At 56.9% G+C, this 26,395-nt stretch overlaps 2 protein-coding genes across 3 annotated transcripts; one reads left to right on the top strand and one right to left on the bottom strand.

Annotated features, from left to right (window-relative positions):
- Positions 1 to 4,392: 4,392 nt before the first annotated feature.
- On the bottom strand, positions 4,393 to 10,741 carry ZNF319 (zinc finger protein 319). Of its 2 annotated transcripts, none has more exons than XM_037041619.1 (2): positions 10,701 to 10,741; positions 4,393 to 8,212 (listed from the first exon to the last, which is right to left on the bottom strand). In XM_037041619.1, exon 2 carries the CDS (start codon positions 7,956 to 7,958, stop codon positions 6,198 to 6,200), a length of 1,761 nt encoding a protein of 586 aa, XP_036897514.1. In that variant the 5' UTR covers positions 7,959 to 8,212; positions 10,701 to 10,741; the 3' UTR covers positions 4,393 to 6,197. The 2 variants fall into 2 exon arrangements, with proteins under 2 accessions (XP_036897514.1, XP_036897513.1); XM_037041618.1 differs by lacking the exon at positions 10,701 to 10,741 and adding an exon at positions 10,119 to 10,689.
- A 362-nt stretch (positions 10,742 to 11,103) lies between these two features.
- Positions 11,104 to 23,086, top strand: USB1 (U6 snRNA biogenesis phosphodiesterase 1). The gene is made up of 7 exons (XM_037041620.1): positions 11,104 to 11,273; positions 12,140 to 12,306; positions 13,226 to 13,409; positions 16,392 to 16,445; positions 19,420 to 19,525; positions 20,737 to 20,820; positions 22,072 to 23,086. Exons 1-7 carry the CDS (start codon positions 11,176 to 11,178, stop codon positions 22,174 to 22,176), a joined length of 798 nt encoding a protein of 265 aa, XP_036897515.1. The 5' UTR covers positions 11,104 to 11,175; the 3' UTR covers positions 22,177 to 23,086.
- The last annotated feature ends 3,309 nt before the right edge of the window (positions 23,087 to 26,395 follow it).

The raw sequence follows: 26,395 nt of genomic DNA, 5'->3' as shown, positions 1-26,395 counted from the left end.
GATGAGCATTAACAAGGCTGAGTTAGCATGCACTTTCCATTTTTTAAGTGCAAGGCCATGTATTAGGCACTCTGCAGGCCCCATGGGGTGCGTAATTATATACCCGTTTTACAGATGAGGAAAGGGTTGGGGAGGTTAGGCGACTGGCCCAAGGTCACAGAGAGGGTGACTGGCAGAGCTGGGAATTGAAGCCAGCCTGCCTGACCCCTGACCCCTGAGCCTGTGGCCCCCACAGTCTACTGCCTTCCTGCTTTAGGAGAGAGATGCAAGCCAAGAGTGGGGAAAAAACAAGAGGAGGCTTCTTGGAGGGGGAGACATTTGACCTGGGCTTGGTAGGAGATATTCCACTAGAAAGCTCTCTTGGAGTTGCTGACAGTGGTGGAATCTGCAAGGTTCAAAATCCCACCCAGAGGCCAAGAAATGGAAAGCCCTGCCCCCACCCAGCAGGGTTACCCCCCACCAGCCTCGGGGGCCTCTTTGCTCATTATAAATAGATTACATTAGAAACTTTCCCTGCATCGACTGCCCCCCTGCATTGACTGCCTTAGGGGCAGCCCAGCCTCCATGGCCTCAACTCCAGGCCTTCCTGGCCTGAACCCAGTCTACTACCTGGGCCCTGAGCCTGGACATTCTACCCCAGCACCAACCCCTCCACCAGTCTCCTGGCTGTTCCGGACAACCCAGACTCCGGTCTGCTTCCTAACCTTTGTTCAAAGCCTTCCTTGCCCCTGGAAACGCTTTCCCCGTCTCTGTCCAATCCCACCCTTTCTTCCAGGCAGGCCTGTCTCAATTCTTCCCTTCTCCCCTCATTCTTCCCCCGTCTATAAGGACAGGAACCAAAGCTGAATCAGAGACTGACTCTGGCCTCCAGCTCTCAGGAAATACTGAACTTACCAGCTTCTTTTATCTCTCCAAGAAGACCTGGGGCTCAGGAATGGGGCCTGGGGCCTCCCAGAACAGACACTGATCTGGACTAGATGAAACCCCAGCTGCACAGCAGCCCTTGTCATCAGCGTTACCTCCTCACATGCTTACTGGCCTGGGGCTGGCAGTGGGGGTGGCCCAGGGTCCTGGCCGAGGGTTGGGGGAGGGGGTCAGGGCCAGGGAGGACTCTCCCAGGAAATATTTTGCACTGAATATCAGCAGCTCTGACATTTCTGATCCTATCTTTGAACACATAAAAACCTCAAAACCCTCTCATCTGAAGTTCTTGCTTCACCAGCTCAGTGCCTGGCAAACAGTAGTGTTGGTGGATGAGCAAAGGTAGGATCCCATACCGGAGCAGAGGTGGGCACACACACAATGACTGGGACACCCAGAGGCCCTTCCCAACCCAGGCTCTCCCTTTGACCTTCTTTTCTGGCCCTGAGGAGGACCAGGCCAGAATCTGTGAATCTGCAGATCAGAAGCAACCAAAGCTTTTCCTGGAGGCACGATGACCTTCAAGAAACAAAGAAAGCAGCTTGAGGATGGGATGCAGGGCTTATCACAGGTGGCCTGGCCCAGGCTGGGGCCCCTGAGCAAAGTTGCAAGGCCTGAGCAGTCAGTTTCTGGCCCAAGGCCTGCTCTGAAGGAGGGAAGGCGGGTAGTGCTAGAGGTCAGGATGGAGGACTGAAGACAGAAAAGGCTGCCCACGAAGAGCCTGGGGGCACCTGGGCTCTTTACAAAGCTGCCTCTGCACAGATGGGAAGTCAGAGTACAGCGGCTTCCACCCCTCAAGGAAGCAGGCCAGAGGGCTGGCCACCCCCTCTGCCTGCTAGGGAAGGGCTTCCCTCCTCCCCCCGCCAGACCCAGCACCAGCCCCTGTCCCGGTCATTGTTCCACCTTCCTGGTCAGCGGGTTTGGAGCCAGAGCCCCAGGCTTGTGGCTGGAGCTGGAGGCCTGTGAGGTTCAGAGCCCAGGGCTGTCCCTGCCCCGCTGCCTGTCCCCTACCTGGCCAGCCCCCACAGCTCCAGGCTGCTTTCATCGCTAGCTGTATGGCTTTGGGCAGCCCCTGGATATCTTGAGGGTCGGCACCAAGGAATGCCCCAGTCTGCCCAGCCCATCTCACAGAGAGGATAAGAGGCTCAGGCCAGCTGGTGGACGTGAAAGGTCTCAGGGACAGGGTGTCGGAGGAGGGTGGGGGCAGCCCCGACATTCAGATGGGAGAGCTTGGCGGGCTCCCTCACACCCCTACCCTCCCCCTACTCTGCTTTCCTGAATGCCCACTCCGTGCAGGTCCTCTCCCAGCACCCTCGCCTGCAGCCCAGAACTGAGCGTCACTGGCTCCATTCCACGGATGAGGGAAACAAGGCTCAGAGAAGCCCAAGTACCTGCCCAACACCTTATCACCAATGAGCAGCAGAAGCAGGACACTAGCCAGCTGGGGCTGTGGGGCCCTTGCCCACAACACCATGCCACTGCCACCCTGGCTCATGGGCTCCACTCCCGGAGTGCAGGGCCCCTTCCCACTGTCCCCCCACAGGGCCTAGCACAGAGCCAGCCACACAGCGGGAGCTTGACACAGCAGCCAGGACAATGGGCTCCAGAGGGAAGCTATCTTTGGTGGCCCACCCTGCAGTGACTTGTGGAACCTGGGAGAATGCCCCCCACCCCCACCCTTTACCCAATGCAGTGCCTCCTAACCCCAAAATGTAAAAGCTCACGTCAGCCTCTCCCCCTCGCCCCTCCCAGCTCTAGCTCTCATCCAGGGGTCACTCCTCACGCCCACGTGCTGCCCTCTTGGCTCACTGTCCATGGTTGGGGCCAAGGGAATGACTGCCCAGGGGCTAAAGAAGAAGAGAGCTCTAGTCTGTAACCCCAGTCACAGTGAAGTTCCCCCATGGCAAGGCTATCTTCTAAGACGAGGGCCACGTCGGATATGGGACAGGGGAGAGGTACCCATGTGCGGCCATCTGCTTAAGCCAATTTGGGCTGTTCCTGTCCCTTACAACCAAGAGAGACCAGACAGAGACAGGAGGGCAGCAGGCTGGGGGCCAGGAGAGACCAGGAGGGGAAAAGGAGATACGGGTGGATGTTGTCACCTCCCCAGAATCAGAGCCTCAGGGTCTGTAAGGACCCTCAGAGATCAGGGGTCAAGACCTCTGCTTCAGACTGGGAATTGAGGGGCAAAGACATGCCTGCCTCCCTTGTCATCAAAGGGCTGGGACTTGAAATGGAGCATCCAGGCTCCCAGGCCACAGCCCCACTCACTGCCCTGGTTTGGTCCCAGGCTGGAGCTCAGAGGCCGAGGGCCACGTGGGAGCTGCAGGAGCCTCGCTGCTTTCTGAGGGGACGCAGGGGTGCCAACAAAGGAAAAAAGTCATTGCAGACCCCACGTGAGCTCAGCCATGCCCAGCCTGGGCTCCTCCTGCCTCTGGCCCATGAGGACCATCGTCCATTCAGGAAGGGCGACCTAAAATGAAACCTGGCCCGACACAAAGGACCCTGGGCCTCCCCTTGCTAAGCAGTGGCCTCCTGCAGGAAGGAGCCTCGTGGCTTCTCCAGGGCGGGGGCCTCCCATCACCACATACAGAAGGAATGAGAAGTGTGGGGACCAGGTCATATCTGAGGCCCCCCGGCCTTTCCCCTAAGCCTTCTGCACCCGTTTTTGAGCCCCTGCATCATGGGCAGCTCCCTGAGGTCTTGATTCTACCCTCAACCACCGCCCCCACCCCTGGGACAGGGTGTCCTTCCCTGCTGACCACCCTCCACTGGCTCTCAGATGCCCACACCTGAAGAGGTTGTTTCTCCCTCTTTCCCAACTCCACCCTTGCCCTTGAGAAACGGAAGAAGGCTGAGCTGCAGTCGGCCCACAGGGAGACAGGGGTGGGGCACAGAAGAAAGGGAGTGTTGGAAGCAGGCTGAGAGGGGAGGCGGCTGGGCAGGGCTTGAAGACGGATCACCAGGCAACAGAGTGGGCTGAAGTGGGTGAGACCCCTCTGCTCCCCGTGCGCCTGGGCAAGCTCTCGAACTTCCCAGGCCTAGTTCCCAGTTTCCAACCGCCCATGAGCAGCTGATCCCTCACAGCCCAGCCCAGCTACCTTTACAGGGCTACGGTCAAACCCCAAGGAGGTCCACAGGCTGCACTGCAGGGCCATTTCCCAGGGTCCCGGGTGTCTGCGGCTAGCACTCTCAACATCTTCACGGCTTCCCCAGCAGGGCCACCATGCACAAGTCCCTTTAGTCCTCACAACAGCCAAGAGAGGGAAGGGTTAACCTCCCCACTTTACGAATGAGGCACCTGGGAGTCCCCACACTGACTTCCCAAAGTCACACAAACCAAACGTTCAAAACTCAGGATTCAAACCCAGCCTACGTCCCAGTCTCAAGCCTGCCACCCCGGCCCACACACCTCTCTCCCTCGCCACGCCCCATCACGCCCCGTGGAAGAACCACCAGAACACAAAGAGCTTTGGTCTGCGATGGTCAGTGTCTTTACTTCTAAAGTGTACATTGGACTCACTATATATTAACATCAAAAGGGGCTATCTAAAATGAAGTTGTTCTTTTTAAAAACCCGAATTCTCACATTTTTATATAAGACCCAAAATGGCATGAAATCAAACTATACAATGTTATGAATAGTGTAACGACTGCTTTTAGAAAGCAGAATGGAAATAAAAAATCAGCAGTTGGAACTGTTGTCAGCCTGGGTCCACGTCTTTCTGGGGGCTGTGGCCAAGAGCTGGCCCTGAGGGGACGGGTCAGCCAGCCCCTCTGGGCACAGGGCAAGGACCGGTCACGTGGAGATTTCGCGCACTTTCAGAGTTGTTAAGGGGAGAGTAGCACAAGGTGGGGTTCCCTGCGCTTCTGAGTCCTTGGGGCGCTAACTGAAGTCTTAAGACCCATGATGGGGGAAGGGGACTGCAAGAGGGCAAGGGCAGAGCTGGGGTCAAAATAACCACTGTGAAACTAAGGGTCCTCTGGGCCTTCCCAAGGCCCCGGACGTCCACTGACAGCAGCGGACTCCATCCACCAACTGATTCCCTTAACATTGCTCTTCCCCTGCCCGCTCCCAGCGCCCGGACGCCCTCAGCTGGACAAGCCCTGTGGGAAGCCAGAGACGTGGGAGATGCTAGCAGGACCCAAGGGAGAGCTCTCTAGCCTTGGAAATAGCTGGATGTTGCCCAGGGCATTTGGGCGAAGTAAGATCGCTGGGGCCCAGGCCACAGCGAGCCTGATAAGAGGGGGTCCCCATGGGCTGGGAGGGCTTTGTACCCTCAGAGGCCATTCACACAGTCCTTTCGCCTGCCCCACCCTGGGTACACAGGCCTGTCTCAGCCCTGAAGCAGGGCCGGGAGCTGACTGAGGCCACACCCCTGACACTTTGGTTCACACAATTCAAGGCAGAAGATGCTGGTTCACAACCACCGGCTCGGCCCTGCTTCCTCCTGGGCACTGGGCAGTCTACCGACCCACCTCCCACAGCGGTTCAGTGTGGCTGAGAGCCAAGCACCTTCCCCACCAGAGCTTAGAACCAGGCTGCAAAGGTGGGAGGGGCGCTTCCAAAGTACCGGGATTAGACCTCCACACAAAGGCTACCTTTCCTCCTTCCCCTGTGGACGGCACTGTCCCAGGCTGTGTCCTCCCTTCTGGCCACGCTGACTGCACTCCAGGCAGACGCAGCCCTCTTACACCCCTCACTGGTCAGAAACCTGGGGGAGGCCTCGCCCCTGGCTGGAGCAGGCAGGCCTGGGACTCCTGGGGTACCCTCCTGGTCCCCAAGACTACATCATGAGCCTGGCCTTCTCCCTCACACACACACTTGAAGGAGGATGCCCTGCACCCAGCCTGCCTCTGGAGTCCAGCCCTCCTCCCAGACCCTGCCACGACCACCCTCTTTCCTAACCACCTGGTTCCTAACTAGGCTAAAGGCTTTGGGAGGTTGGGCTGGCACCCACACCTCCTTGGGGTGGAGAGAGGCGGCTTGACTTCTGGTTCCAGTCTGGTTCCCGGTCCCCAAGCCAAGGGAGGCAGATGACTCTCAAGAAAACAAATCCTATCGTGGGAAAGAGGTTTGCGGAACCACAGCGACCGAACTGGCTCGGTCACCTCTGGCTCCCCCACCTCCAGGCAGGCACCAGGCGGGCCAGGCCCCTCTGCCTGCCCAGCACGCTTCTGTCCTCTGGCCCAGGGACTCTGAACATGGAGCTGGGTCCGGGATCTCCGTACAAGGAGGCTGGACCTGGCCCGGGGTGGGGGGCCACAGCAGGGACTCAGGGCAGGCAGGCGGCTACCTGGTATGCGCCCTCGGCAGCAGCGGCGGCAGCACTGTGCTGTGCGCTGTGCTCCTGCAGCAGGGCCACGTCCAGGAAGCGCTCGCCGCACCACACACACTTGAACTGCTGCTCACGGGCATGCACGCCCTGGTGTTTGTTGAGATGCTCGCGTTGCTTAAAGGCCTTTTCGCAGTTGGGGCACTTGTAGGGCTTCTCGCCAGTGTGCACGCGCCGGTGCCGCTGCAGGTCCGAGGCGTACTTGAAGCGCTTCTCGCAGTCCGGGCACTTGAGTGGCTTCTCACGGGCCGGGTCGCAGCGGTGCTGCACGAACTCAGAGGACGAGAAGAAGCGGCGCTCACACAGGGTGCAGCGCAAGGGCTTCTCGGTGGGCGAGCAGTGGGCCAGCTGGTGCTTCTGCAGGGCCGACGCCCGCTTGTAGGCCTTGTTGCACACCGGGCACTTGAAGGGTCGCTCGGTCGCGCCCGGCAGGCACTTGTGCCGCAACAGTTCGGCTGACTGGTCGAAGCCCTTCTGGCACACGGGGCACTTGAAGAGGGTCTCCAGGGTGTGCACGTGCTGGTGGTAGAGCAGGTGGCTGGGCTGCCCGAAGCCCTTCTCGCACAGGCCGCACTTGAAGGGCTCCTCGGTCTTGTGCGTGCGCCGGTGCCGCATCAGCGCGTACTGCTGCTTGAAGCCCATGGGACACAGGTCACACTTGAAGGGCCGCTCGGCGCTGTGTGTGCGCTCATGCTGCCGCAGGTCCGACGGCCGCTTGAAGGCCTTCTGGCACTCACCGCAGCGGAAGGGCCGCTCGCCGCTGGGCGTGCACGGGTGCTGCAGCAGCTCGGACGACTCCTTGAAGTGCAGCTCGCACACGTTGCAGCGGAACAGGTGGTGCTCGCCTGAGTGCGCGTACATGTGACGCACCAGGTGGGAGCGGTGCTTGAAGGTCTTCTCGCAGACCGAGCACTTGTAGGGCCGCTCAGAGCTGTGCGTGCGCTTGTGGTGCACCAGGTGTGATGACTGGCTGAAGCTCTTGTCGCACAGCGTGCACTTGTACGGCTTCTCGCCGGTGTGGATCCGCTCGTGCCGCGACAGCTCGGACAAGTGCTTGAAGGGCTTCTGGCAGATGGGGCAACTGTACGGCTTCTCGGCCTGTTCAGCAGGGGTGACAGCAGGAGGGGGCGGGGGCGCTGGGGGCAGTGAGGGGGCAGCGGTGGCCGCTGGCTCGGCCGCCTCACCGGGCTTATAGGTCTTCTCACAGATGGAACACTTCACCAGGCCGCCGGTGCCAGTGTGGGCACTGTGGTGCTGGGCCAGCGAGGTGAGCAGCGAGAAGCCCATCTTGCAGACACCACAGACAAAAGGCTTCTGCTCGGCCTGCACACACTGGTGCTCCAGCAGGTCAGTGGCCTGGTGGAAGATCTTGAGACACTGCGTGCACTGGAAAGAGCGGTCGTGGCCCGCCAGGCACTGGTGCTCGTGCGGGCTGGACAGGTGTGCCAGGTCGTGACCACACACACCACACTTGGGGCCCGGCTCACCAGCTGCCTGCAGGGGCTCGTGCTGTGGCGGCTGTAGGCCCGGGTCGGGCTGCAGCAGGATGCCATAGACAGCGCAGCCCAGGGGGTTCTCAGCCGTGCCTGGGGGCAGCGAGTGCTCCGCCAGGGCTGGCGGTGGTTCTGCATGATGCTGCGGCTGCGGTGGCTGCGGCTGCTGCGGCTGCGTCTGTGGCGGCTGCTGCCAGCTTTCCGACATGCTTGGGAAGATGAAACAGGGTTTGGAGAGTAATGGCTTCAGTTTCCCTGATTAAGGTGACCCAACCCAGAGAGAGAAGGTGCCTGGGATCAGGGATGGACAAGGACCTTGGACAAGGCACAGAAGAGGGACTGGTCAGGCGGCCCAAGTCATTAACCAAGACAGACCACAAGGCTCTGCCTACAAGACAGGGGGCTCTTCGAGGCAGGGCGCCAACAATGCCAGGGAGGCTCTGCCTTCCCCGATGACAGGTTCTGTAGAGAAGAGAGAAATCGTAAGACTGGAGCAGGGACTCGCACCTGGGCCCTCCACTGCCTGTCCTGCCTGCACCTGCCACACTGACACGAACCTGGGAGGGAGAAAGGCTCAGGGCTGGGAGATCAGCTCCCTTCACCCACTTCCAAAGAGGCCTGCTGGCGGCTCAGTCCCTCCAGCGAAGGGACAGTGGCTGTCTCCACCCCACCTGGGCCCGGGTGTCCCAGCCTCCCAAGAACTGCCAACCCTTTTTAATCAGCTGTCTCACAGGCAAGAGGCTGGGGTGATCTGCCCCAAATACAAAGAAGTCACAAATTCTGCTGATGCTCCAAGAAAAGACTGACCTGTTTGGGCCGCAGTGTCCGAAACAAAAATTTCAGCAGCGTAACTTTTTTTGCAAATAAATTCTTACTTGGAAACCCAATATATACGAGATAGACAAAAGCAGAAAGGCTCTGGTTGGGGACCCCCTGAGGCCTGCCAGCTCCTCTCCCATCACTGCCCTGAACCTCAACTCAGGACACCACTGCTCGGGAGAACAGCCTGCTGGGTGGAAGAGGCCAGGCCTCCCAGATCTGAGGGCCCAACAGCAAACAGCCTCCATCAGTCAACACATAAAACAACTGCATGGAACAAAGGACCATGTCAAAAACCTCCACATGCCTCCCAGCTACCCCCCCAGACCCTCTACCTTGACCACGTGCCCGCTCTCTCTCCACACACAGTGGGATGGTCTTGCAGGGACCTGAGCCAATGCATGACGGGGGTTAAATGATAGGTCCACAGTCCCACCCAGCTTCAAGGGCTACAGCAGAACCTCCCCACTGTAGTCATCTCCTGGAGCAACAAAAAAAAAAGCGCTAAATCCTCTGATCCGACAGTGTCCAGGCCCCCAGGAAGATACAAGCAATTCCTACGTTGCCTCTGCACCATGGGGGAATAACATGATAACCACAGAACACTGCTCATCACCTTTCCGGTGATAATCCTGTTCCCTTGCTCCAAGTCTATAACTTTCTGGGTAATCAGTGAAGGTAAAGACCACCCAGCCCTGGCAAATCTCTAACTCACCACTCTGTGGCAGCATAAGGTAACGACAGCAAGACGGAGGAACTTTTAGAATCAGATGTAACCCACTTTCAGGTTCCCAGTTCCTCTGCCTCTAACGCTGAAAAGTTTCTAAGTTTTCTCCTGCGGGAAAGAGGAGAAGGAAGGGGATGCCTTCACAAACCAGTTTGGCTGGCCTCTAATTGCTCTGCTAAAAGCTGTCATCCTCCACATCTTCCGGGAAGGAGGAAAGACGCCGCCGTCGCTTTGGGTGAAGGCAGCAGGTTGCATGAGCAAGCAGGTGCCAAAGCCTCCCCAGAAAAGAGGGAAGCGGGGCTACTCCAAGGGCGGTGTGGGTTAGGCTGCACCAACACAACTGTTTTTTCCAGCATGAATGGCTGCCAAACATAAGGTCCCTGGCCAGGGGCCCCCGGCTCTACTGCCCACCCATTCCAGGAACGTGCAGCCATAAGGCCTCTCTGATTACTCTGCAAAGAGACTAGGGCGGGGAAGCAAGGGGTGGCCCACACCTGTGCCCCACCCCAGCTCTTCCACCTCCCTGGGAAATCTAATGAAAGCCCATCACCTCCTCGCCTGCACTACCCGCCGGCCCAGCTCAGCTGCCTCCCGTCAGCACTGGCTGGGTATGGCCAGGCCGCTGCAGCCCGAGCGGGGCCCCAGGGCCGCAGGCCCGGCCGGGGCAGCGGCTGCGCCTGGAGGCCGGCCTGGGCCGCCCAGGAGCGCAGAGGCGGCCGGGTCCGGCCGGAGGGTTAGAAGGCCCGCAGGGCCGGCTGGGGAAAGGGTGCGGCGAGCGCGAAAGTGGCCCCCTGACTCGGCCCCGGACGCCAAGCCGCTCACCTGCTCCAGGCCGCCAGCGGCGTCGGGCGCGAGGCGAGTGGCGACCCGCTGCTCTCTCCACCGCCCCTTTATTCCGGCTCGGTCGGCCAAGGTGCGGCCTACGCGCTCTGCCAATCCTCGGCCTTGCGTAGCGGCTGCGGCCGGCAAGGGGGCGGGGAATAGGCTAGCGGCGGCCGGAACCAAGAAAGCGACGAGCGGGGCCGGGATAGCGGTTCGGGGAGGAGCAGCGCCAGGAGGGCGGGCAGACCGACCGACTGCCTTGCGGAGACCGGAGGACAGGCGGGCGCGCGGGGGCCAGGGAGGCGGGGCCGGAGGAGGAGCGGCAGCCGGGCGGCGGCGGCTGCGGGAAGGACGGACTGCACGGAGCGAGGCCGCCCCCTGCCGGGGACCCCGGGGCCGGGCCGGGCTGAGCCGGGCCGGGTCGAACAGCCGGACACGCGGGGCAGCTTTCCCGTCGCCCGGCCCGCAAGCCTCAGTCGGCTCAGGGAGGGGACTCCGCTTCCGACCACCCTGCTCAGCCTTAGGGGAGGGGGGTCCCGGGACCCGGGACCCGGGACCCGGCCCCCGGCTCGACCCCTGCACCTGAGAGGAGGAGCCTCCGAGACCCCGGGTCTTCGGGAACGAAGACCTCTGACTTTCCTCTGACTGCTCAGCTTGCTCTAAGGGGAGGGGCCCGGAGCTTGGACTTTGGGTCGGCTTGAGTAGGGGTCTCCGGGACCTCCGAAGGGCAGGAATCTCCGCTCTGTCTAGTGCGCTGCGCGCTGACTTAGCGACCGTCCGTAGCTGGGAGGTCTGCCCCGGGTGGCTGCAGAGCTCCAGACGATCTGTAAAACGGGCTTCGGAGACTGAGGGTACGGCAGGCTCCGAATTGCCCTCAAGGAGCAGCGAGTGGTAGTCTGGTTGGGTGGTAATCTGCTCTGTCCCGCTGGGCCCGCCCGGGCCCCACCTCGAGGCGGTGCTAACCCAGGCCCCGCCCCCAAAGGGCATTTCCGGCGCGGCGGAATTCCGGGTGCGGAGTGTGGCTGCTGCTTGGTCTGCCGATTGTCGCCGAGGTCCCATGAGTGCTGCTCCTCTGGTGGGTTACAGCAGCAGTGGCTCGGAGGATGAGGCCGATGCCGGGGCTCAGGCCCTGCCGGGGACTGGATATCGCCCTCGGTGAGGAGCGAAGGAGTCTTTCTGGGGAGGGTGCCGGTTCACGCGAGACCCGGTGGGATCGAAGTGTCTCGGAGGGTGGGACAGTGCGGGGCGGGCTCCTCAGGGAAGGGGGAGGGGCATGAGGGAAGTGAGGTTTCAGGGGACACCCCTGGGCAAAGCCCCAGAGTGCGCCCCACCCCCGGCTGGGCCAGGGTTAGGAGGCCAGAAACCTGGGTTCGGTGAGCCTCTGCCATTGGCTTTCTCCTGACGCACATCACTGTACCTCCTAGGTCCAATTCATTATTTAACACAGTTGCAGAGCAATAGCCAAAGCGTTGGAGAGCTTTTCTCATTCACTCAATAAATACTCATTGAGCAGCCACTTGGGGGACTATGGGACTCGGCAGTGAACAGAACCATCCTCGTCTCTTCTTGGAACCTCGGTTCTTATGCGCCAGGCCTGGTGCTTCCTGAATACTTTCCAATCAGTATCTCAGTTGATCTCACAGTAGCACTACCAGGTAGAAGTATACGTTATAGATGGGGAAACTGGGGCCCACAAAGGGCACATAACTGGCCCAAGACCACAGTGCTAGTAGACCACTGCTACTCCGGCTCAGGCCTGTCCCTTTAAGGAAAGTGACCTCTGAACCACAGGTTGCTGCCTGCTCAGTTGTTTCCAGCTGAGGACCATGCTCCCTGCTGAGGTCTGCCTCTTGGAGTCGTTGGAAAAAGAGCTGTGTAGTTATCTGGAAGCTGCTCACAGCACCTGGTGGGAAATGGATGCACAGAGTCACCCTGTACTAGTGGTTACAACTTGCGTTGTGTATACGGAGGTGGAGAACACCCCTGGGATACCTGTTCGCATTTTCTTTTTTCCCTTGCAGTGGCCGGAGCCCCCTTCCCAGCCAGAGGTTGCCAGTGCCAGACAGTGTGCTGCACATGTTTGCAGGCACCGAGGAGGGGCCCGAAGATGACAGTGCAAAACACGGGGGCCGGGTGCGCACCTTTCCCCATGAACGAGGCAACTGGGCCACCCATGTCTACATACCGTGTGAGTAGTGTGGGAAAGGCAAGTGGCTGAGACCATTAGGTGCCTCTTGGTGGGAGAAAGCTGACTCCCACCAGGAGGAAGAAGCCAGAAGCTTCTGTTGTGGGTGGTGGGAAAGATGGACTCAGCCCAGAGACAACAAGGGTCAAGAATTGGGGAATTTTGCTGTCAACTTAATTTCAGTTTTCAAGTCGTTGCCTGAAATAGTTTTTATTAACCCTAGGTATAGTGCCCTCTCTGCCCATACGGAGGTGACCCAGGGAGGGTGAGGGCAGAGTGTCAAGGCCATCCCAGAGGGCAGTTGACATGTCATTTCTAAGAGGGCCTTAGGTACGCTGGGTTCTGGTCCCACTCCTATCCTAAGAAGTGAGTGACAGGCATAAAACAGTAAACACCACATCTTCAGAGTCAGTCCTGGCTCCACAACCCACTACTCTGGGCGCCTTTTAGTAAGTTACTGTTCTTCCCAGAACCTCTGTTTCCTCATCTCTAAATGGGGATGATAGCAATGCCTATCTCCTAAGACTTTGGTGAAGATTAAATCAGATAATCAACGGCAAGTTCTTAGCACAATGCACAGAGTAAGTAGTGGCTCTTATTACTATTTTGCATTTGGTCCCGTAAACTCTTAGAGCCCCTGTTTCCCATCCACAGGATGGGAATGATTCTCTATACTGCCTACTCACCAGGGTGTTCAGGCAGATTGAGTAACACACTGGGTCTTTTTTCCTTAAACTATTTACAGTGAGCGTAAGTGTGTCACTTCTATAACCAGAAATATGTATCAAAATACATAGACACAGCTGCTGCCAAGGCAATTTTCTCCTACAACCCAGAGTGGAAAAGGCCTCCTGGGCTTCTTCACGCAGCCATGCCACCCTGGCTAAGACAGTGGCCCTCCCCCTTCACTGTCTCCCTCCAGATGAAGCCGGGGAAGAGTTCCTGGACCTGCTCAACGAGGTGCTGCCCCACGCCCAGACGTACGTCCCCCGGCTGGTGAGGATGGAGGCCTTCCACCTCAGCCTGTCCCAGAGCGTGGTTCTGCGGCATCACTGGATCCTTCCTTTCGTGCAGGCTCTGAAAGACCGCATGGCCTCCCGCCAGAGGTGAGGGCCACGTGTTCCCCACTGCATTTCCTCCTCTCCCCTCCAAGGCTCCTCTTCCAGTCCTGAGCTACCCTGGGCATGGAGGGGCGGGGTGCGTCACCCCAGCAAGCAGGCCAGGCGTAAAGGTTAGAATATCAGGAGCTGCCTGCTCTACGCCTCACCCTTTGTGACCTAGGCCTGCCACACAAGCACCTGTGTGCCGGTCACGGAAGGGGTGGTGGCTGCCTCAGAGGGGACTTGGGAAAGTGGAATGAGATCACACGTGCCCTCAGCATGGCCCTTGGTGAAGGATCTAGACTGGACGCCGCCTCTGGTTTTACTTGCCAACCCAGGGCTTCTTTTTTCCTTGACTATTTCATGCATCTTCTTCCTACCAGAAATACCTTTCCTCCAGAACGTGGCCAGCTCAAAGCCCTGCTCCTTCACTTCTCTCCCAGGTGGAGTTTCTCCCAGAACCCCTCACTCCCAGGGGTCATCCATCCCGTGGCTGGTTACACCTGGAGCTCATTTCACTCACCCTCATATCCAGTGCCATGTCTCTTTGGAGTCAAAGTCCCTGTAGGCCCAGGAATGCGGCTTCCCTCTGAATTTCCCCGCATCTCCTTTCCAGGTGCTTTGCTCACCGTAGGTATCAATGGGACGTATACTGAATGATGGAGTCACCAGGGAGAGCCCAGAAATCAAACTCTGGACCTCTGATGTTATTCTAGAGGAAGCCTAAGAAGCCACCCCTGTGGTTTTATCTGCAGAGCCCTTTCTCCAAGTGAGGCGTTACACTAAAGCCCAGATGTGTAGATGTATGAGGGAGAGAGAAAGAGCATCTGCTAGTGGGAGCCCCACCCACAGGTCAGGAGGCCCAGGAAGCCCCTGGAGCTACTCTGATTGGCTGGGGAGCTGTCCATTGAGTTTGACCCCTTCTGGGGGGAGGGGAGGAAGGGCTTTGCTCCCATTCAGTCAGCCGGAGAATCGGGACCAAAACGCATCTCACCACCTAACCTAGCCCTGCCACCTTTTTTCAGAATGTCACTACCAAGTTTATGGACTCTCTTGATGGAGTCAGAAATCCATGCCACCGTGGCTTAGACCGAGAAAAAATTTACGTAGGCTGGTGGGACTAAAAACTTGGGAGGTGGCACTGGCGCCCTGTGCAAGTGGACAGGGGCGGTCAGAAGATGTCAGGTGGCGCCTGACCCTCTCCATCCCTCAGCTCTGTCCCCATCTGGGTTGGCTTCATCCTCACGACAAAAAACAAGGCCACCAGCAAGCCCAGGCTGCCCATCTACCCACCTGAAAGGGCACCTCTCTTTTCCAGTAGCGTCGGCAACTGTCACAGGGATGACCTCAATTGGTCTGACTTGACTGACAGGCTCACCAGAATGCCGGAAACACCAGAACCAGTTTGGACAACTCGTCCTTAAAATTCAGCTCCTCTAACACACTCTCAACCAAAACCCGTAGTAGAGTTCTCGAGAGAAACGGAACCCACGGGGTACAGGTACGGAGATGCAAATGCATCAACAGATAGAGATGCGAGATTTATGATAGGAATTGGCCCATGTAATTGTGAAGGTCACAAAGTCCCACAATCTGCCATCTCAAGCTGGAGAACCAAAAAAGCCGGTGATGTAATTCAGCTCAAGTTCAAAGCCTGGGAATTAAGGGTGGAGTGCAGAGGAGGGAGAGACTGATGGTGTCAGTCCCGATATGAGCCTGGAAGCCTAAGAAGCCAAGGCTGAACACTGAGGGCAGGACAAGATGGCTGTCTCACTTCGAGCACAGAGAGTGAATTTGCCTTTCCCCTGCCTTTTGGTTCTGTGTCCGCCAGTGATGCCCACCACACCAGGGAGGGCCAATCTGCTTTACTCAGTCCGGCGATCCAAATGCCACTCGTGGACAGAAACACCCTCGCAGACACACGCAGAGGTAATGTTTCACCAGCTCTCTGGGTGTCCCTTAGCCCAGCCAGGTTGGCACATAAAGTTAACCATCATCGCTGCTCACAAACATTCAATGTCCACACCAGGCTGTTGGTCAGATGCCTGGCGGAACACTTGCTAAACTCGATATTTAACCAAGCTCCTGCTGGCTCTATTATCCCGGACAGTTTCCCAAAAGGGATGCCCTGGGAGGCGGAGGCTGACGGGAAAGCCAAAAGTTGCCTGGTTCTGCGCAGATGCTGGGGTGCTGCGTTCCCTCAGACGGGGTGACACCTTGGCCTGGAGGCTACAAGACGATTGTTCCCTGTAATGGGCTTTGGCAAGTTAGTCCACAAAGGACAGCAAGCCAGTCTGTCCCTCTGAGATCTCTGTCCCGGAGAACAGAATGGGAACCAGCCAGAGTCGGAGCACTTTTACCTGGCCCAAACTGATGGTCCGTGTGACTGATTGATTGCAGTGCTGGGTGGGCGGGTGTTTCTGCCCCAATTTCCTACCAACAGAGACCCACAAAGGCATCCCTGAGGAGAGCAAGGACTTTGGAATCAGGCAGATTGAGGTTCAAACTGTGGTTCATCAAATCCAGCCTTGTTAAGCCTCCATGTTCCTATCTGTAAAATGGGCATAATTATAGTATCTGGCACGTGGGGGGTGTTCCTGTCATTGCTTAGACTAGATCAGAATTGTCTTTTTTAAAACTGCAAGGGACAGGTTGTCCCTTAAATGATCTGTTATCACCTACATGATAAAGAAGGCTTTCTCAGTTCCCATCAGTAAGTTGAGATAGTCTCAAATTGTTCAATGAAATGAATGGCTATTAATAAAGCACAATTTTTCCTGGCGCCTGGATGAAACTGTGTCACTCAAATTGGGTGATGACTTAGGTCTGGTCCAGCTCGAATATTTTAGGGTTCAACTTAATACCTGTAGAGCAGGGTGACAATACTAAGTGTGAAATAAGTTAACTATTATTTTCAAAGTGCTGTTTTTTTAATATGATTTTTTCCCTTCTTCTTCCTGAAATGTGGTCTTTTCTACTAAATTTCAGATTCTGCTTTACTGCCAACCGGGTGAAGATTTACACCAATCAGGAGAAAACCAGGTGGGTGTTCCCAATGGGCCCTGTCGTTTCCAGAAGATTCTTTGGGGTCAAGATTGAGAGCTTGCTTTGTCTCTCGCCTCGTCCGTCAGAATTTTTCATTTGTGGTCTAACCAGCTCTGACTACAAAGGCAGAAGTTCCCGAATCTGGACCCCTCATTAAGATAAGTAATAGAGGAACGTGGTGGTGGGGAGGCGAGCAGAGTCAGACAAAACATCACCACGTATTGAAAAAAGCCGGCGTGCCCTGGCTGGTGTAGTTCAGTGGATTGAGCGCGGGCCTGCCAACCACACGATCGTGGTTCAGTTCCCAGTCAGGGCACATGCCTGGATTGCAGGCCAGTTCCTGACCGGGGATGCATGAGAGGCAACCATACATTGATATTTCTCTCTCTCTCTCTCCTTCCCTTCCCCTCTAAGATAAATAAATAAAATCTTTAAAAAATAAAAGAAAAAAGCCGGCAACTAAGAAACAGTCACCTGGGTTCCTGCCCAGCTCTTGCCCCAACTTAACGTTTAGCTCACATCTTCACCTCTGGGGCCTCCGTTCCCACACCACACGCGCCTGTCCTGGATACAGTCACCACCGGGCACTGGGGGGGCTTCAGTGGGCCGAACAAGTTTTTGATGAGCCTAAGAAGAAAGAAACCGTTATTACCCCAGCTTCAAAGCGAGCCTCCCTGTCTGATCCGGGCCCTAAGCTGCCTTCTCTGGGCGCTTCTGAGAGGAGGGCTCGCTCGTCCCTTCCGTCTCTGCCGCTCTCGTTCATTCAACACCCAGCATTGGAGCGAGAAGGTCGCGTGGCCCCTCCGTGGAAGGACCGCACGTTCTGCAGGGAGTCAGATGATAAGGCAAATGAGGTCGTTCCTAACTATCACGTGAAATGATAGGAGGAGCAAGTGGCCAAGGAGGGCATGAGGGAAGTGCCCAGGGAGGTGGCATTTGCTGGGGACCCGAGGAAGAGCCGCTGGGAGAACTTCCCGGCAGAGGACACAGCAAGTGATGTGGCTGAGGCAGCAAGCAGCTTGGCCTGTCTGAGGAGGCCCAGAGTTGGAAGCTGGGGAGCAGGTGGCAGGGTGCTAAGCGATGAGTTGGGCAGGCTCAGCTCAGGCAGGGCCCTCAAGGTCACAGGAAGGAGTTTGGGTTTTCGGTGAAATGGAGCCATTGGAGGGATGCGAACAAAGGAGAGACCCGATCCGATCTGTGCTGTAGGTGTCAGTCTGACTAGATCGTGGCTGCGACTACTGAGTGGAGAAGAGGTTAGGAAGCAGGGCGGATGCAGGCAGAACTGAGGAGGCAGCTGGTGCTGTGGCAGCCTGGATGGAGAGGGGTGGCAGCGAAGGAGCCAAGAAGTGGCCACATTCCCAATCCCAGAGACTGAATCCCCTGGAAGTACCCATGGGCTGGATCCTTGCAAAGTAAGGGGCAGATTCAAAGCAGACTGGGTTTGGAGTTGGGGCAGCTGGGTAAATAATAGCCCCATTTTCTGGGCCAGGAAACACTGGCGGGAAGAAAATCCAAAGTTTCACTCTATGCCCATTAGTTTTTGCTGCCTGTTGACCCCCCATGGAGATGACACATACACAACTGTGCTGCACCGTGGGGGGGCCACCTGGGGACGGATGTTTGGGAGCCATGTGTGGGCGTGACACTGGAAGCGGGGCTGGGTGCGGTCAGACTACTGGGAGAGTGAGGGTGCATCAGATACACACACTGAGGATGGAGCTCTGCTGCCCTTGGCCATGGAGAGGTTGGAAAGAAGAGGGCAGCAAAGGAGGCAGCATGGAGGCCAGAGGTGGGATCAAGCCTGGACTGTGTAGGGCGTGGTGTCTTGGAGGCCAGGGGACGACAGGGTTTCAGGGAGGGAGGCGTCAGCTGTGTCAGATTCCGCCCAGTGGCCAAGATGGGGACAGAGAATCGTCCATCAGATTCGAACGTGGAGCCCCTTGGCAGCCTGAAAGAGCAGTTCCCTGGGAAGTGGGCTGAGGATGGACGGTGAGGAATTAGAGTGTGAAGGCAGACAGCTGGTCTGCAAGAAGTTTCAGCCTCCCTTCTTGGGGGGAGGCTGTTTGAAGACGTGGGTTCCAGGGAGGGCTTTTACTTATTTTGTTTAAAGATCTTGTATATTTATTTTCAGAGAGAGAGGAAGGGAGAAAGAGAGGGAGAGAAACATCAATGTGTGGTTGCCTCTCGAGTGCTCCCTACTGGGGACCTGGCCCACAACCCAGGCATGTGCCCTGACTGGGAATCGAACCGGCAACCCTTTGAATCGCAGGCTGGTGCTCCATCCACTGAGCCATACCAGGGAGGGTTGTTGAAGATGTGCAAGAGGCCCTGCCCAGTGTGTCTCAGTTGGTTGGGTGTCATCCCGCTTGCCAAAGGTTGCTGGTTCAATTCCCAGTCAGGGCACATGTGCCGGGGTTGTGGGTTGCAGGTTTGGTCCCGGTTGGGGCACTTAAAGTGAGACACATACGAGAGGCACCTGATTGATGTTTCTTACATCAGTGTTTCCCTGTCTTCCTCCCTCCCCTTCTCTCTAAGAAAAAATAATAAATTTTAAAAATTAAAGATGAGAGCAAGCATGTGTGAGCGCTGGTGGGAATGCAGCCAGTGCTACAGAGCCAAGTCCTCAAGAAGGGGCCAGACTCCAAAGCGGTGACGGAGAGATGGGTGCAGGGGTCGGGTTTGCAGACTCGGCAGTGACAGATGGAAGTGCTCCTGCAAGTGTTATTAGACCCTGGGGAGGTGTGTGGTTAGAGTCGAGGAAGGAAGGTTTCCAGACGGAGGCGGGGAGGGTGGACGAGCCGCTCGGAGAGCAGGAACGTGAACTTCCCGGGAGACGGGGGAGAAAGCACTCCTGGTACAGCATGCTCTGCTTTCTGTCTGTCACCTCCTCTGTCCCATCACAGACAGTTCGTGTTCTCCCAGGCTGCGTCTCCTGACCCTGTCATCTCCACTTCTGTCTTCCGCCCACCAGGACCTTCGTCGGGCTTGAGGTCACCTCCGGGCACGCCCAGTTCCTAGACCTGGTGTCAGAGGTGGACAGAGTCATGGAGGACTTTGACCTCACCACTTTCTACCAGGTAATGCGCGGGGCCTTTTCTTCTCTGGTGGCCCATCTGCGGCATGAGCAAGACCAGCCTTCACTGACAGGCAAACTGGAGAGCCCTCCAGAACTTTCCCCTGGCAGGTGTCCCAAATGCCACCCTTCAGAGGACACACTGCCCCTGGAGAGTGGAGCGCTCTGAGATGCGCTCAGGTGCAACGCGTCTGAAGTCCCGCATTTCTTAGCATTTCTTAGAATTCTCTTCTGTGTATCATAAATAAGCACCAGAGGAATGCCTTCTGCTCCATGTGGTTTTCATGTTTATTTTTACATTTTTTAAGAAGTTTTCCCCAGTATTTAGTAAAATTGACACCCCAAGGGGTGTGGCTTCACATATCTTCCTGGGTGTTGCCCTGTGCTCTCCAAGGGTGCTTGGACTCCAAGCTGAGGCTCCGGGTTTTAAAGAGCCATTGGTTTGCTGGGTATATTCCTTTCAAATCATGCTGTGATATATATGCATGAATTTGAATGGAGACAATTATTGTTTCTTCATAAATTTAGAGATTTTTGTTTTTGTTTGTTTCATCTCAAAAAGTATGTTCTCTGTTGAACTGTCTTAGATCAGAGAGTAGACTGAATGTCCTAGACTTCATGGTTCGCTATTATACATAAAGGAGAGCCTCAGAGGACAGGCCTGTCCCAGACATGGGCCACCATCACAAAACGTCACAGGCTGGTTGGCCGAGGCAACACAATTCACTTTCTCACAGTTCTGGAGCGTGGAAGTCCAAGGTCAAGGTGTCAGCATGGTCCATTTTGGGCAACCACTCTCTCCCTTCCTTGTAGACAGTCATCTGCTCCCTATATCCTCGTGTGGTGGAGACAGGGAGGAAGGCGGCTCTCTGGTGTCCCTTCTTAAACAGGCACAAATCTCATCGTGAAGGCCCTACCCTCTTCATCTCCTCTGACCCCGTCTCCCACAGGCCCCAGCTCCAAATACTGTCATGTTGGAGAGCAGAGCTTCCTCATAAGAATTTGGAGAGACCCAGTTCAGTCCATAACAAGGACTAATCCAGGGCTATTTCATCTGCCTGTAGAGGGTGTTTGGGATCAACACTGAGGGTCTAGTCTCCATGGAGCCATCGAGGTCCATCAGGAATGCTGTGATAACTCTGTCACAGGTCTCTGTGTGCCTGGGCCCCTTGTGGCACCTGGGTGACCGTCTGCCCCCCTCCTGTTCCCCTGCAGGACCCTTCCTTCCATGTCAGCCTGGCCTGGTGCGTGGGCGATGCTCGGCTGCAGCTGGAAGGGCAGTGTCTGAAGGAGCTGCAGGTGAGGTCCCAGGGCAAGGGCACGACGGTGCTGATCCCAGGGTGGGGGGTGTCGGGAAGTGCGAGGGGAGCTGACTGACGCTGGGGGTTAGATGTGCAAACCTGCATCCCTGGGAAGTCACTGACATGGCAGGAGATACACACACACACACACACACACACTCTGCACTTACCTTGCTCCTGGAGGTGCAGCCCTGGACCAGCAGCAGCTGCACCTGGGCACCTGGTGGCACTGCAGACTCTGAGGCCCCACCCAGACCGTGGGAATCAGAACTGCACTGTAACAGGCGCCCTGGGGATTTGTGTGCACGATAGAATTTGGGAAGCACCGCCCTAGAACACGGATCTGAGAGGCCGCTGCGGGCCTTCCCTGGGGTCCTAGCCCCTTGCCCAGAGGTCAAAGGCCGGGGTGCCCTCGGGGGCCTGGCAGGTGTTGAAATGAATGAAACCTGCCAGGTGGTGAAAGACTTCACTTTCCCGTCAGCCCGCAGAGAGGCGGCTGCGCCTCCCCGGTCAGGGAGAGAGTGGGGAGTGCGGCCACGCAGGAATGTGGGCCTCGTGTTGCTACCACTCCTGTTTTTCCAGAGAAGCCAGGAATCCAGATGTTTATGTGTAATCTCCCTGTTTTCTAATCTTGGCAACAACCAATTTCTATTAAAAAAATATTTTTTTAAAATATTTTGTTTATTTTTTGAGAGAAGGGAAGGGAAGGAGAGAGTGGGAGAGAAACATCAATGTGTGGTTGCCAATCATGCGTCCCCTGCTGGGGACCTGGCCTGCAACCCAGGCATGTGCCCTGACTGGGAATTGAACAGGCAATCCTTTGCTTCACAGGCCTGCGCTCAATCCACTGAGCCACATCAGCCAGGGCTAAAAAAAATATTTTGCAAGCCAGACAAAACGGCCCACGGGCCATCTCTGCTCAGGGCCTGATCGTCGGTGCAGCGGGGGCAGAGAGCTCCAGTTTGGGGCTCCAGCACAGCGGGGTCCCAGTCCTGGTTTTATTGGATTCCACAATCCAGGACTCTGAGCATCCCTGTCGTCCTCCTCTGTGACATCGGGATGGTAGGATGGACCTCACAAGATGGCAGAGCTGACTAGACACGGTAACCAGTGCAGGGCCTGTGAGGCCCTCGGTTTCCTTTCAGCCGTGCTTAACTCCTGGAGGGTTTCAGTAGGCTGGATGCATCTGCAGCACCCTCCGGGTCCCTGAGTCCCCTCAAGTGACTGTCCTCCCGGCTCCCGGTTTAAGGAAATGGTGGACCAGTTTGAAGACTCCGAGATGCTGCTGCGCGTGCACGCCGAGCAGGTCCGCTGCAAGTCTGGGAACAAGTTCTTCTCGATGCCTTTGAAGTGAGCACCAAAGCCCTCCTTGTTCCCGGATTCGCCACAGGCCAAGCAGAGATGGAGGAGCCACAGGGAGGCCTGGTGCTCCTGGCTGGTTCTCTCCTGGCTGGTTCTCTCCTGGCCTTTTCGTGTTGCAGGTCCCCTGCTGCTGTGTTGTCATTCCCAAAGATCACCAGTAGAGGGCAGACTGGGCTCCCTAGTTGTCGGTCGGCGATTTCTTGCACAAATGCACACAAAATGGGGTCACCAGGTGAGCCCCCCCCATACTCAGCCAGAATCCCCAGCTGTAGGCCCTCCAACAAGGGGCCCCTCCCCACACTCCCCCTGCTGTCCCTTCGCCATGGTGTTGCACTGTGACACCACTGGCCTCACACCAACGTTTTTTCACCCTTGTGCCCTGGCTCACCCCTGCCCTAGCCAGGACACGGTGCCTCAATGGGACTGTCCCCCTGCCTCGTTGAAGCTTGTCACTCCCATTTATTTATTTCTACTCTCACCTCTTCCAATGCCAGCGGAAGCTATTTCAGGGCCAAGGTTCAGGGTGTTAATTTGAGGTTCAGCATCGGTTTTCTCCATTTCTTCCTCCCACTCGTCCCAGCCAGGTGCCTGGGGAGACTAGAGCAGATGTTTCATCTTGGCCTCGCTGGTGGCTTTACGCCAGGCCTCCAACGCGCTGTGACCTCTGGTTTCCATTAGCTTTCCTAGCGGCAGAGGTGCCGCCCCCAAGTCAGGGCGGGCCTTCTGAGGAGACAGGGACGGAGGGCCAGGGTCGCACAGACTGTGATTCTTGGAGCCCTCACGAGAGCAAAGGACCAGTCCTCTCCAGCTGCCATCCGAATTTCTGGGGATGGATGAAGACATATTCTTATGTTAGAGGTTTAAATTATGTTCAACAAATAAAAATTAGTTTTTATTTTGGATTTTGTTTGGGGCTACTTCTGTCCAACCAGGGGAAAAGATGATTCTTCTCTCCCTGCCTTCGTCAGTGCGCTCCCCAGTTTGGGGGGACCCTGGGAGTGTCTCTCACAAGTGCTAACGTGGCCGTTAGAGATACTGATGTTGGGGTGGGGTCACCCAGCCTGCCAGGCCTGCGTACCACAGAGGTCACCCACACATCTCTCCCGGGCATGTGGCAGGGGGTCACCACCCCCATCCTCCTCAGTGTCAGCACAGACACCGAGACCTGACACCAACAACTTTCAAAGCCCTTTCTAGGACCTTCTCACCTGGTCCTCCCAGGAACCCCTCCCTGGAGGGTGAACAGGACAGGAATGATTATTCCACGTGCACAGAACAGGTTCGATGACTAGCCTGAGGCCACGTGAGAAATCAGAGGTAAGGCCCCACCTCCACCCTGATCTCCATCCTGCCTTGGTCAGTCCTGAGGGAAAGGTGGGGGGTGGGGGCCTTGTCACCCCAGCTCCCACCTGCCTCCTGTACCTCTGCTGCTGAGGCAAGCTCCCAGTTACTGCCCTGACGGTCCAGGAAGTCACATTCTGTGCCTTGTTCCCCAGCCCCACCACACGGATCTGCTGATTCAACTCCGACTGGTCAGCGGTTCTCCTGGCCTTTGAGATCACATTGGAGAAGGAGACGAAGAAGCCGAGCATCCTTGCTGGAGTGTGAGGAACACAGCGATCCGGCCAGCACATCCTGACACCCACTCTGGGCCAGGCCATGCGCTGTGCTGAGTCGGACTCATCTGGGCCTCTGGGTGCTCGTAATGGGGTTCGGGGGGCACTGGCAGGGTGTGCCAAGGAGGAGCCCCATCCCCAACTTTGTACCACTCAGCCACCCAACTTCCTTCAGATTCCAGTTTCAGGATGGAAGCCAACCTCCCCTAAGGCAGGCTCCGTGGGCGCAGACCACCTGGCCTCCTTGTCAGGGACACCAGCCAGCCTCCATCTTGGGTGTTCGCTCTCCCTGGAAAGGGGGGCTGGGTGTGAGGCAGCACCACCCTCAACCCACTGGGAGGACTGCCCCGAGGCACCCAGGGGGAGGATGCGGCGTGGATGGAATTGGAGTACAGCAACACTGAGCCATGGGCCAAGATCAATACCAGCGCCTCGCTGGAGATGGAAGGTGGTGATGGAGGAAGTAGGAGATTCGCTGGGGGGAGGGGCGGGGACTTGGCAGGGCGCCCAGGCGGCGAGTGTGCCGCTGACAGTGCAGAAGCAGCTGGGGCTCTTCCTTAGGGAGCCAGAGGCAGACCAGAGCAGGCCCAGTCCTCCCCAGGCAGTCTGACTCCCAGAGGGAAGCCATGCCCTTGATGGGGACGTTATCACACCAGGGAGGGTGCAAAATCAGCACATCTGGCCTCCGTGTCCTCAGATGTTCCCCGCAGGGCAGGGAACCGATCACCCTCGGCCTCTTTGGCCCATTTCCACTTGGCTCGCTCGGCTCTCGGTGCACACTCAGCCCTCCAGACCACCCGAGCTCTGTTTCCAAGGCAGGGGGAGATTACCTCGGCTTGTTTGTTTATTCCTTGTCTCGGTACCAGGATCCTGAGTGCTGGGGGGGGGGGGGGGCCGGGGCCTGGTTCCCATCCACAGTGCCTTTCCTTTGCCAGACAAGGGGCCTCAGCCACTACCTGCACCAGAACCTTCCTTTGACAGATGAGGAGACAAACCCGAAAAGGGAAATGACTTGCTCGAGATTGCACAGTGGATGAGAGCTGGGGCGGGAACCATGGCAGGGCATCAGTGCAGTCATTTGGACAACCCCTCACACCACACCAGGGTCTCAGGAGGAAGCTGTGCTGCTGGGCTTTCACGCACAGGCTCCAAGGAGAAGTGGGCGGAAGTGAACTGTCAAAAAACCAAACAGGCAAGGATGTGGGTTAGTCCAAGATCTTGAGATCTGTCCATAAAATCGCCGAACCCAGATTTGCCTTGGTGCCTAGTCCTCACACTATCTGGCTGCTGTTCCTTCCCCCCACCCAGCGTCCCGCAGTCCTTGACTTGTGTTTTCCACCTGGTTTGGGGTCCCGCTTCTCAAGGAACCCCAATACTTGTTTGCCTTCCCCTGGGACTATCAACAACTCATGTGGTTGAGAGTCCCAGTTATGCCCCAAGGATTTACCAAGGCCCTGACTTACTACACTTCTCCCACACCCTAAGGGCCCACTGGAGGGATTTAACACTCCCTGGAGACTGCTTTTAATCCAGTGTGTAGATAATCTCCTCCTACATCCTGGCAGTTACGACAACTGCTCTGGACACTGCATACCTTCCTCAGCCAGGAGTGAGAAAGAGCCCCAAGGTGGCTAGAGACAAAATTCATCTCCTCTGTGTCTGGTATCTGGGTCATGATATTCCAGCTACAGATGAACCTGTCTCCATAGACAGAGCCTGTACATTTTGACAATCTCTTCCCCCTGTCAGAAAACACCTGACATGTTGTTGAGGTCTTGTGGGGACCTCATTTCCCTTTGGCTGCCTCGCTCCTTGCACCATGACCAGGAGAGCATCCTCTCCAACGACGCCCTCAGGAACCCCACAGGCTCCCTCCTTTCGCCTCCCAGCCTGGGCCCTCCAGGCGACTCCCTGCCTTTTTCCTTGTCTGTGCCCAGACCAGAAGATCAAGCCATTGGAATGTCATCCCAGGAGCATACCAGACACCAAAGGCCTCTGGGATGTTATAGTTTGGCTTTTGACCCGGGGGCCAAGGCAAATCCCCCTGTGAGCCATGACTACAACCAACCAGACTTGTCCAAGCTACCTCTGGGTTAGCATTCGGTCATCCGCTTGCCCTGCGCGTCCCTCAGGCTACACAGGCACCATCGCTTAATGAAATTATGCAGCACTGCTCTGCGTCTCCACTTACTTCCTATGAAATATTGCTCCTCTCTCCCTCTACCATCGCCATACGTCACTGTCACAATCTCAACTCTGCCTTCCTTTACCCACCAACGGCACGCCCCGCGCTTGTGTCATGAGCTCCAGATCATCACCCTGTCCTAGGCTGGCTTTGTCAGAAAACCCCCTCCCCCAGGTCGACCTGACCCTTCATGTTGAGGGCTCCGACCTCTGGAGAGAGGATGGGGCGCTCCAGGATTGATATGCCATTACAGGTCACCACGAACTTCTGGAATTCCGAGCCCTGCAAAATGTCAAATCAGCCCACGTAACCGTGTTCTTTGCTCTTCCTCGGGCTTGTATAAATGCAGAGGGATGGTTAACATTTACGCTGATGTCCGTGGTGCCTCTGGGGAGGTCCATGACCTGGGT

This window comes from Sturnira hondurensis, unplaced genomic scaffold, assembly GCF_014824575.4.
Source record: "Sturnira hondurensis isolate 20B ecotype Veracruz unplaced genomic scaffold, ASM1482457v3 Scaffold0003090, whole genome shotgun sequence".
NCBI lineage: Eukaryota > Metazoa > Chordata > Mammalia > Chiroptera > Phyllostomidae > Sturnira > Sturnira hondurensis.
The sequence above is the reverse complement of the archived record's forward strand: the minus strand, read 5'-3'. Positions and strand labels throughout refer to the sequence as shown.